The following is an 18,660-nucleotide window of genomic DNA, read 5'->3' on the forward strand; positions in this document are numbered from 1 at the left end:
GAAGAAATCCATGTACAAACTGAATGAAGGAAATCCCACAATGCAATGGAATTTTATTCCGTGAACTTTTTTCATGTTGCCACTTAGTTTTGGATGGATCTGGTTTCTTTTTTTTAAAGATTCTTTTTAAAAAGCTACAGCTAAAGCAATAACTGCAAAAGCTGCCAGGATTTTGGCGACCGAGTACAGCTTCTGAGAAAGTAGAAAATCTCAACAGCTGTTTCTGAAATAAAAGTACTAAAGCCAGAACAAACACCTTCTTCTGACATGATTCTTAACAAAAAGAATTAATTATCAAAGTCCTCTAAACTAGTGGGCAAACTGTCCAACCTTCCAGCAGTCCTGCCTCCTGCAATAACTCATTAATGCCAATTTAACAAAGTATATTTTTATGCCTGAGCTGTAGAAGCCTGGCAGTAAGAGTCACTGACGGCAGAGAGGTTTAGTAAATGAAACCAGCAAAAGCGAGGCTCTCTTGCCAATACGGCTCTCCATCTGCCTGTTGCTAACCCACACTGATTATCCCAGCAGTGACCCCTGTCAAAATGCAGCCTTTTAGTCATCACACCAAAGCAGGATTAGCTTCACATGATGAACGGATCACTCCTGCCATTTTCAAGCGGGCGAAATTAGCTCTGCACTCTGGAATTAGAAAACACATTCAGGGATAATGCAAGGGAGCCGTCCGCATGCGCACAGCACATGCACGCAGCACATGCACGCAGCGCATGATGGCTGCGGTCCGTTTGTGCTTTTGTGCTGCAGTTTCCTCCCCCGTACACACCTATCCTGCCTGTTGCCCCTGTTTTATTTTTAAAGAGGCTGGCCATCCTACATGGTCACTCTCAAATCCTGGCATTTCCAGCGGCCAACCATTTTACACATTGATGACTTTGTCAGAACAGAGCGTTTTTGGATTCTGTAGCAAAACGGCACAGCTGGGGGGAAACTTCAATACTTTGCCAATTAGAATTTCACAAATCGAAAAATGTCCTGAAGGCAGAATGAAAAAGGATTGGTTCAGAGAGATATCCAATCAGATTGTAGAGGGCATGGGTCCAAGCATCTAGAGGAGGTGGAATCAACTAATCAGATGTCTTGGTCCCGCCTCCTCTAGTTGCTTGGACCCACCTTCTCTACAGTCTGATTGGTTATCTATCTGCACCAATCATTTTTCATTCTGCCCTCAGGACATATTTGTATAAGCAAAACTCAGGCGAGCAAATACTTTGTGTGGTTGTATTCAGTTATTATTTACACTCTCATACTGTGTCTAATCATTGCTCCGTGTTTTTGGTATTGGACCATAAACTGACCACCGACTGCTCAGCTATTTCATTTATCACTCAATAACTGCTCATTTACCATCCTCCCCCAGCAATATACCTGGCTCCCACACAGACTCCCATACGTTATTCTAACACGGCTGCATTTCCTTTTGTTTACTCTCCCACCCTCTTTCTAACGATTCTCTACGCACCAAGCTATCCTAGCCTTTAGTGCAGCATGTTTGGCAAGACCGTGTACATGTTGCTACCCTTCATTTACACCCACGGTAGCCTAGGTGCATCAAAATCCTCAATCGGCTGTTTAATCTTGTGCCCGGGGAGGTGGTTATACGCAGGAACGCATGATAAACGCGTCCCTAATGTGTTTGGTCTTGGCAGTAACAGCTCGAGTATTTACGAGTGCATCGAAACCTTCGTTTTCATTTAAAACGCAACACTTTGTGGAAAAGAAAAGAGAAGAGCTTTCAAAAACAGCGGCTTCAGGAGACCTTAGATGAAGGGATCGTTTTGTTTTTTTTGGTCTTTATCTGCTGTGCAGGCATTACCATTCGCCTGTGCGGAACAGCGTCGACTCTCCTGTTTTGGATGCATCATAGTAGGACAATAAAAACACTGCGGGTACCTGTAATTAAATGAGCCCGTGTCCTCTTGTGGTTAAACCTCCCTTCCCCCTTCGTGCTTTACCCCTCGCTTGTGGCGGGGGCCGTTTGCTGTGTCATCTCCCTGGCCCTCCGGGAATGCCTGCTATTCACCACTTGATGTAGATCCTTTATTAATCGCTGAAGTCCCCCCCCCCACCCCCCGGGGTAGGAAACAGGAATGCTACCAGAGGAAATGAGGCTGCTTCAACATGGTTGATGTGCAGCACGGTGGAGGAGACAGGAAGACCATGGGAGGACAGCGGAGGGCACTGATATTATTTATCCAGCTGTTTTGGCCATAAACCAAAAAATGCTTGGCACCATTCTTCCATGCACAGCCGTTTTACGCAGCACGTCATCAGGAGGCGCCGTGAGAGCAAATCATATGGGGCCCTCAACTCAGACTAATCCAGTAATATTTTAGGGCCCCTGTCTGACAGAGGTGGATAGTTCAGATCCGGATCCAAGTAAAAATCCAAAACAAGTGTTTCTTTCTACCCGCCAGTTGAGTGTAAAGAGTCGCAGTCACAGAATAGTCAACTGTTTGGTTGGAACAAAATCTTGGTCCAGATTTTTACTTTCTGGATCTGAACTATCCACCTCTCCTGTCAGGGAATTGTCCTTATGAACCCCCCCTCCAAATCACATTGGCCCTGCACATCATAACCAGCTATAATTAGACAGCAATAAGCACCATGTTGCCAGCAAGGCTTGTTTTTTGGGAAATCGGCTCATACACACAGTTATTTCCGTTAGTTCCGGAACGCTTGGAGGGCAGTGAGACGTGCTTTACGTACCTGCAGTGCACCACCATGGGCCCGGCATCGGGGGGGTTACAGGCCTTGACCCTCCGCAGGAAGGCCAGGAAGGGAGTGGGGTGCTCAGGGACCCCGTGGTCCGGCCAAGCCGTGAACTGGAACTGCCTGACTTCCCGCTTTTCACTGGAGCCATTCTGCTCGAGGATGATGTGGAGGAGATGGAGGGGGATCAGGTTAAGGAGAGACACTACACAATCCAGGGGGCTGCTTTTTGAAGTAGAAGTCCTGATAAAATCGAGGGGGGGGGAGCGGACTTCAACTTTAGCAAGCAGGATAAAGACCAATACTGTAAATACCAATTACGGACGCCAATTATCAATTAACAATGCTCACCAGTCAAACATGTACCAGACAGTTATGCTGAGGCTAGTACTGCCCAGCGACAGATTCAAGAGGACAGTATGGAGCATCCCTCGCATTCCTTACCTTGTAAAGCGCAAACGTGCGCACGCAATACGTGGCCAGCTCCACGGTGTCCAGCAGCGTCACCTGGATCAGGCCGTACGTCTCCGTGCCCCTCGTTGGCCAGTACTGGTCGCATTTTACCTGTAGTGATTTAATATCGCATATAATATCGCATTAGATGCAAAATCGAATGCGATAAAATGAAACTGCAAAAGCAGAGTGAGAGAAATACTAGTGTAACTGCTAATGCACACCTAGGTAGTCTCACGTCCAAGAGTCAAGGGAAAAATTCCCACATAAACTAACTGACCAGCCAACAGTCAGAATAAACGGAGACACCTGAAAGCACGCAGCTAAAATTCTATTTTATTTATTGGCCTAACAGATGCTACTTTAAGCAATCACGTTTATGGTACGATACAGTTTGACTAGCCATTGAAAAGCCAATAAAATACAACTTCATTGCTATGTTACTGTTTCACTGCCCAATGACAGGTGCTATTACATGATTCTACACAGCCGTAGGTGCAGCCAAACTAAAGGTGTTTATGAGTCTTAAGCAACGGTGTACCAAGAGACGTAAGCACCTCGAGGCCAGGTCCTAAATAAGGCTTGCAAGACAGTTTGTGCTGTAACTGCGTGAGCTGGAAACTGCATACTACAGCCCCTCTCTTCAAGATAAGCAATGAAAATATCCACTTTGTGTTGAAATGTCACACTGAATTATTGAAAAAGTTTAGAGGAAGCAATTTGGTCAACTTATTTTATCTGCGCAATGCCTTATTATCGAGGAAAGAACACCTACTGAGAACTCTGTGCTCCTCTTCACTTATAAACACAAAGCCCACATTACAGCAACTTTATAATTATATCCATATAAATGATCTCTGTCATCCGCGACCCAGAAGGATAAGCGGTTTGGACAATGGATGGATGGATGGATCCCTGTCATTTGGACAATGGATGGATGGACGGATCTCTGTCATTTGGACAATGGATGGATCTCTGTCATTTAGACAATGCATGTCTTTCCACATAAAAAAAAAAAAAAAACATAAACATGTCATTTTCAAAATTTTGCAAGAACGTCCGATCATGACAAACATCTACCAGATTCCGGCAGCCACATTCACCAGAAAACATGTATAGTCAACCCTGAAGGCGGAGAACACGGAGGAAGTACTCGGATGTGGATTCAGGAGCAAAAAAAGCAAGATTATGACATAATGACCATCTCAGATTAACGGTGAGGGAGGAAGGTCTCTTTACATTCACATACGTACATCCCGTGTGGACGAATTACTTTCAAGAAAGTGAAAATGTGCTCTTGTGTTCCATAGCCCCCGATGCCTAAAATAAACATTTAAATATAGCTGTGACTATGAGAACAATGTGCATTTTCCTGTGTCATTACTCATTATCCGGCTGCGGCTATAGAACATGCTTCGTGACGTGGAGAAACCTCTGAATGCGCTAAGTGCCTACAGAGTGGCTTAGCGTGGAGGTTCGGCCTTAGCGCTAGCGGCTAAACCAGGAGCACATGCACAAAGGAGCGACACACAGTATAAGTACAGTAGGTGCTTTAAGTGGTGGGGCCAAGCAAGCAAAGGTCTTGCCTTGGAGAAGAAAACAGAGAGCATCTGCAGAAAGCAGTCACAATGAGAAAGAGAAGAGAAACATCACTGGACACTGGGACCACTGACACATACAGAACAGGGGTCTTCAACTGTCTCTACTGTCCAGTAGATTTACTATCCTACCTGGCTTCGCAAGAACCGCAGCTGTTCCTGGTATTTACCTGAGAACAGCTGTGGCTCATCAGAAGCCAGGTAGGACAGAAAACCTACTGGGCAGTAAGTGTCCAGGACCGGAGTTGGAGACCCCTGATATAGAACCTTTGTATGAGACAAATGGACACATATGTATCCTGTATTGTAACATTTATGAGCCATTTAAATAAAAAATTAGCGCATAATCATCCCCTATATCAGGTCAGATCCCGCCCCTTCACCACCTTAGCTACGGTGTGGTTAGCGTACTGGGGCAGAATGGCTGCCGTCACATCACCCAGGTGGGGGCCCCACTGGTGGTGGCTCCCCATTGGTCCTATAAAGTGCTTTGGGTGTCTTGGAAAGTGCTATATAAATATAAACATGGACGTGCAACGAGCAGACACTCACCCTTGACCTCTCCTCAAGTTTCGTCATCATGACAATATTCGCACTATGCTGCTCCCATATCATCCTCCAGAATTCCCCGAAGGTCTCAGGCAGGGATCCCTGGGTGGCGATGTAAGCATTCTGCCTTCTGTAGCCATCAATGTAGTTGGCATTGATGTAATCGCTGCCAGGGATCCCTAGAAGAGATAAAATAAATACATAAGCACTCCTCGACTGAGAAGAGGAATGTACATCGTAACCGAATTTGGACTCGGAGAGGGTCGGCGGACGGATTGACCGCGAAATCATGACAGACAGATGAGAGAGATATGAAGGGAAAGAAACAACCGGGCTGGCGGGGTGATCGATATCACCCCAGGCTGCTGAGATGTAGCCAGGCTTAATACAACAACTGTCACTGTCTCTCAGTAATGAGCATTCAAAGCTGATACGAAGATTCGAATATCAGAACTGGTTCCTAATAAAAAAATCAATAGAAGTTTACAATACTGGGTAACAGGGAAAGGAGAGTCAGAAAATTCATTCATGATTGTGATGAGTTGTGTTTTTGTCCCTGTGTATTTTTTAGCATATCTACTTGCATGATGGACCGGCATCCCATTCAAGGTATAACCTTCCCTGTGCTACTCAGGTTCTGTTCCAGGCCCCCTGTAACCCCGTCCAGGAGATGCGGGTCAAAGATGAAAGCGTGGATATTTTTACTTGGCCAACTACAACCGAAAAGCAAATTTCCAAGACCAATGACCTAAAGTCAGGCTTCCTCATCATCAGCGTTGGGCATTTCAGGCCCAGAAGCTACAAATTCTACAGATTTTGTTTCAGCTAACTGGTTGAATACTCTGCGACTGACTCTTTATGCTCCATTGATGATAGAAACAAAATCTTGGTCTGGATTTCTAGCTTCTGGACCTGAAATTCCCAGCACTGCTCATCATACGTTACAGTATTGGGAATCGAACTTCACCCATTCTTCACGTAATCCGACTCCGCAAAACTCACTGAGTGAAAGTCAAGTTGAGTCACGTCACTGTCGTTTCCCACACAGGAAACAAAACTGAAACAGCAGAGCAAACAAGTGCTGGGAGAATGAAAGAAGAAAAAAAAAAAACTACACGCAATAATACACAATGACAACAGGTCCACAAAAACTGAAACGTATTCCGTGGACGGAGGGAGCTGTGGAAATTTGCTCTTCGATAAATAAAGATGCGGTGACCGCAAACGGATGCAGGACGGCCCGAGACCGGCTTACGGCCGCCTCTATAAGCCACAGCCGCCCGTTAAAGAGCGGCTCGGCTGGGGTGCATTTTGCCGTTTTATTTGTGCTCCCCCACCCACCCGAATGAAAGCGGCGAGTCGTTTCCAGCCGCAGCTGAAGTGAAGCTGACAGCCCGTCAGAGCGGCCGGCAGACAGCCGCACACTCTGCTCGCACATGCTCCGCGGAGATAAGTCCCATCTGCCTCCCACCAGCCACCTCCCACCAGCCACCACCGCAGCTGTGCCACTTCTCTCCCAGTCTCTCTCTCTCTCCCTCTCCCTCGCAGGTAAATTATTCAGTAGATGGAGCAGAGCACAATGCCACCACACGCTCTTCTCAGACTCTCCCTCCAGCCTGGAAATTTTTTGAGGGGCAGGCATACAGACAATTAAGCTGTAGCTCCCAGTTAAAACAGGCAGGAGTATTTCGCTTTAAAGGGAGTTGCATCAGGAGAACAACAAGCAAACAGAGAGTTACGCTGGGCTAGCGGGGCTGGCTGCCAGTTGGGCGGCGAGGAAGAAAACCGTTCCGTTATAACTTTGCATATCTAAATATCATTTTCCCCTTTGAGTCACTAAAAATGGGCTTTCCACAAGTGATACATTATTCAGCGTATACTGATGAATGAACAAAGCTCGGAGAAAAGTTGAAAGTCTACAGTCGACATCGTCAGGATGCTATTCTTATGCTAGTTAGCATGAAGTGCATGAAGCAGAAGCTTCCCCGAAACATTCGGAATAAACAAAAATCGCAAATGGCCCTATTAAAAGCTACTGAGCGACCTTCTCTGCAGAGCAGAGCTCTGTTTACGTTGAGTTAATGGAATCAATCCATCTTAAGATCCTCTTAATGTTTCTCTTCTGGCAAGAAAATGGGATAAAAAGGAAACTTAATTTATTTGTCTTCTTTTCTCCTCTCCTCGCACTTGTAGAGCCTATTTGCCATCATGTTTATCTCTTTCTGCAAAGCTGAATGTCCTTGGCAGAACTGCAGATATCATCACGCCGATTTTCATATCGTTCTGCTTGGTAGCTAAACTGTTAATCAGACGGCTTCATCAGAACGAACAGAAAACTACGTGAAGCGCAAAGTAGTAGTATGCTATTTCATTATAAAACTAATATAATTTTATGCTGAAAAAACTAATGAATTCCGTGTTAACTTCATAAAATACTTTCATGAATCAGTAATTAATCTTGAATTAAACCGTGTGATTGGGGTTGGTTTATAAGGAACAGGAGATGGCCTATTAATCACAAAGTCCTATATCACATTACCGCAATTTATCACTGGAAAACATTCCGAATGCAGTGCATGTTACTAGCGTACGTAACATGCTTGTAACGTAATGTTATGCTAGCTAAATTCTCTGCCAGATCCACAACATCTGCTACCGCTCGCTCCGTGGCACACGCCTACTAGGCTAAAAATGATCTCTGGGAATGATCGGCTTGTCAAGTACCACCGGCAGGGCTCAGGTTCATGTAAAAACAGAAGCTGGAATTAATTCTGGAACGGAGTGGCCCTTCATCTATAGAAAGAAGTGAGCTTCACGTATTTGTTTAGCAAAATAACGATAAATAGCACCTCAAGGAAACTGTGTGCTTCCAATCCCCCAGTCAAGGTCTCTCAAATCTCCAGATGTATTGTTTACATTGCTGCACAAAGCCTCGAGATGCCTGCAGAAAGCCAATAAACTGTAGCGGTTAAGGGTTAGCGGAAGCTCAGTGTTGTCGTTGAGAGAGTTCAGTGAAGGGCAGCCAACGTACATCTGTGACAAGAGGTAGGAATTATAATGACAGGCGGTAAGATTTTTTCTTTTTTTGCCTCTGGGAGAGGTCTGCTGAGAGAATGCCTGATTTTATGCCACTCCAAAGCACTGGAGGAGAGAAATGAAGTTGACCCCAGCTGCTATTTCAGTCACATGACCTGTACTGGCTTGAGTGGGTGGGGGGGGGGGGGGTCGTAACAATGTAGCTGACATAGACATAGGTGGCGCAGAAAAGGTGGAGGTTCACATAAAACGGATGGTGAACGTTAATCTCTGTATATCAACTGTAAGAACATAATAAAACCTAAAGTAGATTTTTAAAAAATGGCATCCTTACATTGTAAAGGCACGGAGAAGTGTATACCAGGCAAACCAAACACCATGAAATTCACATTCCTGTGAGGAAACTCTTTTATTTTACATGTTACCAATAAATTAATTTGACATTTTCATCAAGTAAGCCATTAACCTTAAGCTAATAAAAATCAGGGCTTTGAATACAACGGAATCCACCTAACGACACATTGAAATAAAGCGTCTGATTTAAGTGTGCCAACAATACGACAAAAGGGACGAAAGACAATACACCACAACAGGGCTGTTTGTGAGACGAGAAAACAGAACAGCACTCGGTGTTTTAAGAGTCCGATAAACCTAAGCACTGTGCTGGAACACAGCCGAGGAGAAGGTACCTTCAATGGTAGACAGGAGGACTCTGGAATGGTCATAGGCAATGACGTTGGCGTATCTATTCTTTGGTTTGTTGACCTCAAGGTTCGAATGCTCCCAAGTGAACTGCTGGCCGGGATCGACGGACTGCGGGGGAAGGAGAAAAGCAGCTGCTTTCAACTGAAATGCGCACAAATAACCCCATATGGAAAAGATCCATTATGATCACATATGTTTCTGGCTACAACCTTGATTTTTTTTTTTTTCATAATAGCTACTTTTACACATGCTTTGTGTTAATGCTGAGGTTTTCATGTTCACATATGCATTCATATAAGTCCATGTTTCGCTCTAATTGATGCATCCAGTAAGCTTATATGACACTTCAGACCGGTTTTTCCAAGACAGCCTAAAATGACTCGTGCATGATTTGGAAAACATTTCAGAAACATGCGATCAGAAATCACTTCCGCAACAGTAGTTACCAAATTATCCAATTTATTCGCAACGTTGTTCAAACTATAAGTTTAAAAGTACTTGTTTTTAATTAAAACAAGAATGCTCAATGAATTTTAATGAAAAATAATAATAAAAAAACAGCAGCACATTACACATGCATCTCTGCACATTTGGAACGTCCACAGAAAGACACTGTTTCGGGAATGACGCACATTCTACGCAAAACCTGTGTCATTCTGAAGACCCCTCCAGGCTCAACTTCAATTTTGTGTCTGATTTGATGAGAAGGCATCACACAGATGCTCATAAGCTCAAAAAAATAATTATGCATGGAGAAAGATGCTACTGCAAATAAGGGCCCAAAATGAGATAATTAAGCACGTTGTCGGAGTCAGTTGGTGAAACATATTAATATGAGTCAATTATTCCAATTTTTTTGTTAATGTCGTTAAGTTAAAATATATTACCTTGACCTGACTGTATCTGTGTCACTTACCAAAGTATAACAACATGTTTTAGTAGGACCAATGAAAGCTGTCCTCCTCTTATAAAATCTTGATTCAAGGTTTATGATTAGTTACATACAATCTTCTACCATTTTCCTACTACTTTTTACAATTCCCATAAAGTACCGTATTAGACCAGGAAAACAGTCATGACTTGGTTTTTAAATCTTTTCTTAAATATCACATTCTGCATTACTGTCACCATTTTGATAAATCTTATTCTGCCTTAATCTGCATACGGATGATCATGCACTGAGCGAAAGCGGCTTTGATTTTAATACAAGCGTTCCAGCGGCAGTGTGGAGATCACGCCGTGCTCCTGCGCTCCAAGCTGATAGACCCGCATCAGCCCAAAATTCCACATGGTGCCAGATTTGTGTGTCAAGCTAAAATCTCGGGGAGTCGATCAACCATGCCCAGAATCGTAGGCGAGCTTCTGCAGTCAAACATATATTGTCCGACTGCTGGTTTTACAGCATAAGTAGGCAGATATTATATACGTTGACCTCAAGTTTAAGTTTATTTTGCAGAGGAAAGTTAGAGAAACAACAACCAGTTATATAATGGAGGGTCACGCCTGTCTGGAGACATCTTCTGGCTCACATATATACATTCAGCCGATCAGGATGGGTTTGGATCACTGAAGCAATGCCACAGATTCACATGGATCAGTCATGGCAGCAGCAAGGTGAGTCGAGAGGCCAGGCCTGGTCACATGACCACCTTCCCAAGCTAAACATACCGCCGCAACAAATATGTATTTATTTATTTATTGTCTTTGCCTGTTGTCACTTTTGGGGGGGTGGACGGGCACACCTGTATCTGCTGACCTCCCCACAAGATCTCCCAGGTTGTTTTATCGGCCAAATGGCGTCCTTAACCAGTGTACCCCAGAGCATCGCTGAGCTGTTTACAAATCACCTCGGAATGGATAAGAGGCTATGTGGCTCGTCTGTGCAGACCAATCGTGACTCCTTGTGACCGGCAAATCTCCTTGCGTAACACGTGTTGCTTTCTGTCCTCTGTCCTCTGACATTTAAAGATTCATTTGTGCCTTCCGTCTTTTCCCAAATTCTACAATTCATATACCAAACCAAATGAGCTAATAATTGCCGCGAAAGCACATTTCTACTCACGGACATCCAACCTGTTAGCTAACTGTGGCTGCCAAACTGGAAATTATTTCTTATCTTAGTTCTTCAACGGTATGTGTTTTGGTCCAGAATAGAGGCATATAAGCACAATCTACTGACCAAAACACCCTTGCTTGTTTATTTTAAGTATTTAAATTCTTCGACAACCCATGAAACAGCAGCCAACACACCCTTGCCTTAAAAAATGTGGTTTCCTTCTATATTTCTTAATTTTCAACAAAGTAACCTCATACTCCTTTTGAAGGAGTGTTTGAAATAAACTGACATGAATCCTTTCTTACAATGTCAGCAACTTCATATCCTTGTGGTCAGTGGGAGCGTGGGCCTTTAAAATGGGGCGAATGAGACCATTGCCACTGGAACGTTTTCCCTCCAAGAAATTAAAGGTCATTTATAAAACCAGAAGGTGAGGTTTCCATTTGTGACGTGGCGTGCTGTGAGGTATTGTGACAGAGAAAACCGTAGCACTTCAAGTACTCCTTTACGAACTCACACAGTAAGAATAATACATAATAAAGAAGTGAAAATTCTACTGGAAATGATTATCTTTAACATCCATACTCATTGAGAATTCGAGACCGATTTTACCTGCTGTCTGCAGCAAGACTTCAAAAAACTTGTTTTTTTTTTCATTAAGTGAGCAAATGAAATCACGGTACTTGGCGAAAACTTGCTTAACTAAGGCAACAGAGCTAAGAAAGCTGAATTGATCTTCTTAATAAGAACACGCGCTTTCTCAAGACATCAGTTGAGGCCAAACCCAAGTCCATGACATCACTCATGATAAAAGGCACCCTCGTTTCATGTCTGTCCATTCCTCATGAAAACTACCTTGAATTTCAATTTAATGTGCTTAAGACACAATAACAGTCAGGCGGCTTGGCGGACGGCCACAACACGATCTCATCTCTTTTAAACGTTGGCAAGCCCATCATGAACTGGGTGCGAGAGGTCAGCCACAGAACTGTGCATACAATAGCTCTGAAAGCCTGCCTGCCTGCTTCAAGCGACTGGATGACATTAGGTCTGGTCTTTGAAGACAGCAATCTGTTTATTGGAAGCAGATTTCATCGATGCTGTATTCTCTTACTGTATAAGGATTGGCAAGGCTGGGCATTGGGGGGGGGGGGGGGGGGAGCACCACGTCTTACAGATAATTCATAAATGCAGAAAACAATTGGCTTCTGAAAAGAGATATGATGGCAATCATGCTTTTAGCCATCAGGAAGGCGAGAACTTCCATCCAATGAACAAGTGATGACATCACTGGAAGGGCTGATGTAATCTCGTATGGAACTGACCCTTTTGGTCGCTTTTATCCAAAGCCATACATAGTTTTAGCCATCTGCCCAAGCAGATATTGCACTTGAGCAACGAGGCTAAGCACTTGGCTCAAAGCTGCAACAGCAGGCTCTGACTCCTGTCCCTGTTCCCCATGGATCACATTAGGGAAGAGATGGAGTTCATGCCGCATATGAGACCGTGACCTTTTCACACGACCCATGTTATGAACGGCAAGGAGCGGGTGCAATCTCTCTCGATCCGACAGGGAATCACACTGCACAGGAATTGAAACTTTTAGGCATTGTAACTGCTTAATTATGGTTCGGAACAAATATGGTGGCACCATTCAAAGACTTCACAAACACTACTGGTGAGTTTCATCACTCTTTGCATATCATTCCTTGTTAGAACCTTAAGGGAGTAGATGGTGCCGTGTGGGTCAGCAGGTTGGGCCTCTGTGCCTGTGATCCGAAAAATTAAAGAAAGGCACCCTACCTCGTATTCTTGGGAGAATTTCAGGTTGTCGTTCGCTTTTAGTCGTTCTATGTGGTCGGCCAGCTCCGTGATTGAGATTGGAGGATGGGTACTCATGCCTGCCAAATAGGAGACAGAGAAGCATGTTTTGAGTGACGCTGCGGCAGCCCAGAGAGGACACAAAAGGAACAAAAAAAAACAAGTGACCAGAAGCAGCACGAGTACTAATGACAATGTGGAAAGTTTCGTTAAGGCATCCTAACACACAAAGCAAGGGCATGCGCACGAAATATGAAGACTGCAGATGATGAGCAAACGAGCATATTTCCAAAGCGTACATTCCTAATGTGAAGGAAAATGTTACTCACACCAAGCAAGAACTAGTTAGCATGGTAAGAGAGGCAAGAAGTTAAGGAGTCTGATGCTGATATTGGCTAGGGGTGATGGCATATTACTGCGTCATTCCAAAACTATCCTCCTATAATGGATGATGTGACTAAAATGTACGGTAAATAAGAAGATGGGATATCAACTAAGAGGCCTAAATAGAGAGAAGACAGAGATATAACACACTGAAAGAGAGAGAAACGTGTGCATAAACAAGACCAACTAACTTGACAAATGGAGGTTACCAGGGTAACCGGAGACACCTGAACCTGCAAAGAAAATGACGGAATAAAAAAAAAGATTGTAGACGTTGCAGCAATGTGGTGGACTTTTTGTAAAAGGAAATAAAACAAAGTAAAAAATATATATAATAATAACAATAACAAAAGGCAAGCATGTCAGACAATACAAACCGGGGGTCTGGAAACTCCACCGAACATCTGGGTCACATTGCTCATTTTATTGGTTAGTAACACAAACATTTATGTTCACCCGAGTCTGCATGGGGGGAGTCCAGCTGCAACACTGTTATGTTACCCAAACGACCGTCCTGCAAATCTGTCCAAACAATCATCCTGCAAATCTGTTGAAATGCCTGTCTTGCAAATCTGTCCACACAACTGTCCTGCAGATCTGTCCACACAACTGTCCTGCAGATCTGTCCACACAACTGTCCCGCAAATCTGTCCAAACGACCGTCCTGCATATCCGTCCTAATGCCTGTCTTGCAAATCTGTCCACACAACTGTCCCGCAAATCTGTCAAAACAACCATCCTGCAAATCTGTCCAAATGCCTGTCTTGAAAATCTGTGCAAATGCCTGCTTTGCAAATCTGTCCACACAACTGTCCCGCAAATCTGTCCAAACAACCATCCCACAAATCTGTCCAAAGAATCATCCCCAAATCTGTCCACAGAAATAGCCAGCAAATCTGTCCAAATCACTGTCCTGCAAATCTGTCCAAAGAATCATCCCCCAAATCTGTCCAAATGACTTTCCTGCAAATCCATCCACACAACTGTTCCTCAAATCTGTTCAAAGAACCATCCTGAAAATCTGCCCACACAACTGTCCCACAAATCCGTCCAAAAAACCATCCTGCAAATTTGTCCAAATGACCATCTTGCAAATCTGTCCATGCAACAGTCCCGCAAATCTCTCCAAAGGACCATGCTGCAAATCCATCTAAACAATCATCCTGCAAATCTGCCCAAATAACTGTCCACCAATTCTTTTAAACAACCGTCCCAAAAATCTGTCCAAATGTCTCACAATTCTCTCTAAACACCTGTCCTGCAAATCAGTCCAAATGACTTCCACATTTTTTTTCAAATCGCTATCGTGCAAATCTGTCTGAACAACTGTTCCCCTGTTCTATCCAAACAACATTCCTACAAATATGTCCCAAGACACAAGACCTGGACGGACAAAGCAATGTAGTTGCACTGCCATGGAGGACAATTTCCCAGCCTAGACGCTTAGCTGTACAGTCTACCTAAAACGTAATTAGCCTGTCCTAATGAGTATAAGAGCCAAGGGAGCCAGAGTTTGCAGCCTGCTGGCTAGCTGGCTGCTTATAAAACACCGCTGACTTTGACGATACCGCCAGCGCTGAAGTGATTGTGGAAAATGGGCTGCCAGGCACTTCAGTCCTGGCGGAGTCAGCAGAGATGCCAGTGTGGAGGGGTGCTGCCGTGGAGCGTGGCAAGGTGAGAGTGACACCAGAGAGTCACGAGAGGCCAGCGGAGGGGGCCAAGGGGGACGTGAGGGTGCTTCACCCAGGATACAAAGCTCTCATTCCCGGGGGCATTGTCTCATTTTCGCTTAAATACCAGCCCGCTTACCTGCTTTTTTATCCCTGAACGAGGCTGAGAGCACAAGTAGCCATTAGCTAATGAAAACGGGGGCCGCAGCTCTCCTGAAGAGGCTCCAGGTGCCACTAACACAGAGGCACTCGGGATCCATTTCCAGGGGCATGCAGCGCACGCTGACATTTGCCTCAGTCATATGCAAATACCAGTCACTCCCGAGGGCGAAAACGTGCGTGTGAGGGGGCGCAGCCGAGGGCCCGAGTGGGACGCTGGCTTATTTTTTATTTTTTTGAGGCCCTTATGAAACGCCTGTACGGTGCTCGAGAGGTGAGCTTCGGCATGAGAGGCAGGCAGACCTTTCGGAGCGAGAAGGCTAGGCAGCGCAAACCAGTACGGCCCGTGGACTGAGTGGCTTTTTGGCAGGAGGCGGAGGGGGACGGGGACTGCCGCGAAAGGGGCCACTTGCCCGCCCAGGTCACTTCTGGGTGACACTCGGCTCTAATTGATGCCAATTTTTAACTATAAAGTGCCTTTTAAACTGACTTCATGCCTTCCGTATTGGGTGTTCAGAGTGGAATATTTCTTAATGTTGTCATACCTTGATTTATGTTTTTCTCCTGTCTGTCTCTGCACTGCATGTACATATGTATCACTGCGGCCCTCTGGAATGTTATTTCTCTACTGCATGTGGTTGTGCTGTGACAATGAAGCCGCACTTGACTTTGTACCGAAATCACTGGCCGACTGACCTCGCAAATCATCTGATCTTTGTCACCATGGACGACCTACTGTGCTCCCCCCCCCCCCACCAAAAAAAAAAATAATGCAGCAAAGCAAAAAGGGTCTGTCCGGAATATCCTGCCACACCTGTGTATATGGCAGCATCTATCAGCTGCTTCTGTGTGGTGATCTCCTCTCCTCTCCGCAGTTTTCTCCAAGCGCTGGGGAGTGGGGTTTTGGCGCTCTGCCAGCGACCAGCCGAAAGCGAACAGACAAACTCGTGATCGCGGTGGTCGAGCCTGTCTCTCAAAAACAGCGCGTAGGCCCCCCCCCGGGTAATGCTTAGCGACGACCGCCATGCGGCAGACGCGAGTGTCTCGCACGCCGACCTGGTGCAGACGACACACTCCCCCGGGAGCGATTACGTGGGGATTACGGCCCTACCCAGACGGCGTTGCCAGGACCGCACACGCCACTGGATGGCCAGCACAGGTTCTCCGTAATCGCAGGGAATCTCTCCCAGGAAATGCAAAATTCCGTCTGGAATTCCACTGTTGACAAATTCAGACTGTGCAAAATGATTAAAATGATTAAAGACTCCAGATCCTTCACTGAATACATACATATATAAATATAAATGAATCGGTTACCTATATTGTTTCTATGGCAGACGTTCATTTATTAGATAGATGACTGGATTATGGGTTTTTATTGGTATGAAATTGGCTTGGATGAAAACCAGAGTCGAACGAAACACGAGCCAAATACACAGATACGGTTGGAAGCTGCGATAAACTTCGCATGCGATGCTGTATGCAGTCAGTGCCGTAGCACACATGGTAATGTTAAGTTTCTTCGCTGTAAAATATCCAGTACCGTAAGTGTAATGAAATGTAAGGAAATAAACAGCCAGTTATGCAGCAGAGATTCTAGATTAGCAGGGGGGCATATTTCATACAGAAGGACTAAGCTTATCATTAGCCAATGATATGTTTTGAGTTAGTGAGTGACATGGGAGAGGGTTCTCTGAGGACCAATCAGAAACCAGCTTTTGAGTCGGTGCTCCTCTGGCCCCGCCCTCGTTATACAGTTTGGGGCTTCCAGCCTCATGGTCACACGTCCTCACACCGTTTAACGAAGCTTTTCTGCTTTCACTTTTGTTTACAAGCAGCCAGAGCTGCTCCTCGACCAGGTACAGAGGACCCCCGCTGTGGAGGCCATGAAAATCCAGCGGGGAGCTGTGCTCTGACCTGGGGTCTGGAAGTTGAGGCGCCGCAGTTCCACTGGGTCCGTGGGGTGATGGGAAGGCATCTCTTTGCTGTGGGGCAGGCTCCCTTTCCGGGCGTCAGATTCTGCTCGCTTCCTGGATTCGAAGAGAGAGAGAGAGAGAGAGAGAGACGCGGGTCAACGCCAATGGAAATCGTCGAGGCGCTCGTATTCAAGGTATTACGGCATGCATATTGCTGATGTCAGGTGCAGACATGGCAATCAAAATAAAAAGCTAGCAGGAGCATAGTGGCACGGCATAAGCGTGAGATGTCAGGCTAGCTGTTGCGTTAGCCAAGGATGTTAACGGAAGCGCTGCAAGACACTGCCTGAGGTAAGGCCGCTGCAGTGTACTGCTAATTTCACCCTACGATGTTGAGACTTGTTAAATATGCAGTGTGTACGTTAAGCCAGATGAAGGTTAGCACAGCAAACACTAAGCTGAGTTCTCAAACAGTATTATATGCGGCAGTCCTGCCCTGTGCAGTTCTTTCTGGGAACAGTGCGTCTTCCTCTGAAATCACTATGAATATTACAGGCACCTGGATGCCTTCTGATGTAACAGTTGTTTCAGGCATTTAAGGCTCTAAACGTATCATTAATTATTATTATTATTTTTTAAATAATGCATCAATTCTATTTCTTCCCATAAATACCTCTAACATAATGCAAACATAACTGAAAGGCAAGAGTGTTAAATGAATGGCAGTTAACTGAATGCTGTTCGAATCGCGAGCGAATGGATCTCGGCGTGGTTGCATCTGGGTTCCTTACCTGTCTGGTTTGCTGATCCGTTCATGAGCGACAGGGAAACAAAGCAAGCGGTTATGTTGGCAGGCATCGTCGCCATTCAGGAGGACAACAATCCGCTCGCTAACAGTCGGCATGATTTCGCTAAGAATTCTGGGTCATGGCTAATTAAAAAAGTCGGTATTTGGCAGTAAATGTAAGCCAGCACAGGAAATGTAGCATCATAACAATAGCCCTGATGAAAATTAGTCTCCTTTTTTTGCAGACCTTCCAAACTTTTAGGGGGGGCACTAAGTACGCCGCATAAGGACCACATCACCCTGAGCCATTTTGAGGTGTGACAGGGATGTGGACGATTTGCACCCCCCCCCCTTACCTCTTGAACAGGAGGATGGCGATGACGATGCAGATGATGAAGACCACGGCGAGTACCGGCCCCACCACCCAGATGAGCCCCTCCTCCTCGTCAATCATTGGCTGCCGGTCTATGTCTGCAGACACCACAGGATCTGAATAGGGACTGGTGACGTACATAGTCTGTAGAGAAACATAAAGGACCAAGGAGGCACGTTAAAACCAGCGAGTTTTCAATAAAAGAGCTTCATATCACAGCTCGATTTTATCTTATATATTCTGGAACCGTCCAGTAGGCAGAGGTAGCCCTTCTAGCACTTTTACATAAAATATCTACTTTCACATGTCTAGTTGTAGAGGGTTACAGCCCAGCGGTCTGCTACCTCATCCAGGCTCTCGGCCAGCCCTATCCATGACACCTTCAGCAGTGCATTGAAAAGCTGAAAAATCTGCCCGCTCATC

General features: G+C 45.2%; 1 protein-coding gene across 19 annotated transcripts in view; it reads right to left on the reverse strand.

The window, feature by feature from the left end:
- The window catches only part of LOC125720343 (receptor-type tyrosine-protein phosphatase delta-like), a 274,785-nt gene that overhangs the window by 13,421 nt on the left and 242,704 nt on the right, over window positions 1–18,660 (reverse strand). For 11 of the 19 annotated variants that reach the window (XM_048995623.1, XM_048995619.1, XM_048995620.1 and 8 more), the window contains 9 exons: window positions 18,221–18,381; window positions 17,869–17,880; window positions 17,079–17,191; window positions 13,524–13,565; window positions 12,931–13,028; window positions 9,056–9,179; window positions 5,334–5,509; window positions 3,175–3,294; window positions 2,728–2,882 (listed from right to left, as the gene is read on the reverse strand). In XM_048995623.1, the coding sequence (XP_048851580.1) occupies window positions 2,728–2,882; window positions 3,175–3,294; window positions 5,334–5,509; window positions 9,056–9,179; window positions 12,931–13,028; window positions 13,524–13,565; window positions 17,079–17,191; window positions 17,869–17,880; window positions 18,221–18,381 (1,001 nt within the window). The remainder of the gene's footprint in view (window positions 1–2,727; window positions 2,883–3,174; window positions 3,295–5,333; window positions 5,510–9,055; window positions 9,180–12,930; window positions 13,029–13,523; window positions 13,566–17,078; window positions 17,192–17,868; window positions 17,881–18,220; window positions 18,382–18,660) is intronic. The other 8 variants (XM_048995626.1, XM_048995632.1, XM_048995631.1 and 5 more) reach the window with 2 other exon arrangements.

Source organism: Brienomyrus brachyistius, chromosome 25 (assembly GCF_023856365.1).
Source record: "Brienomyrus brachyistius isolate T26 chromosome 25, BBRACH_0.4, whole genome shotgun sequence".
In the NCBI taxonomy this organism is placed as follows: Eukaryota; Metazoa; Chordata; class Actinopteri; order Osteoglossiformes; family Mormyridae; genus Brienomyrus; species Brienomyrus brachyistius.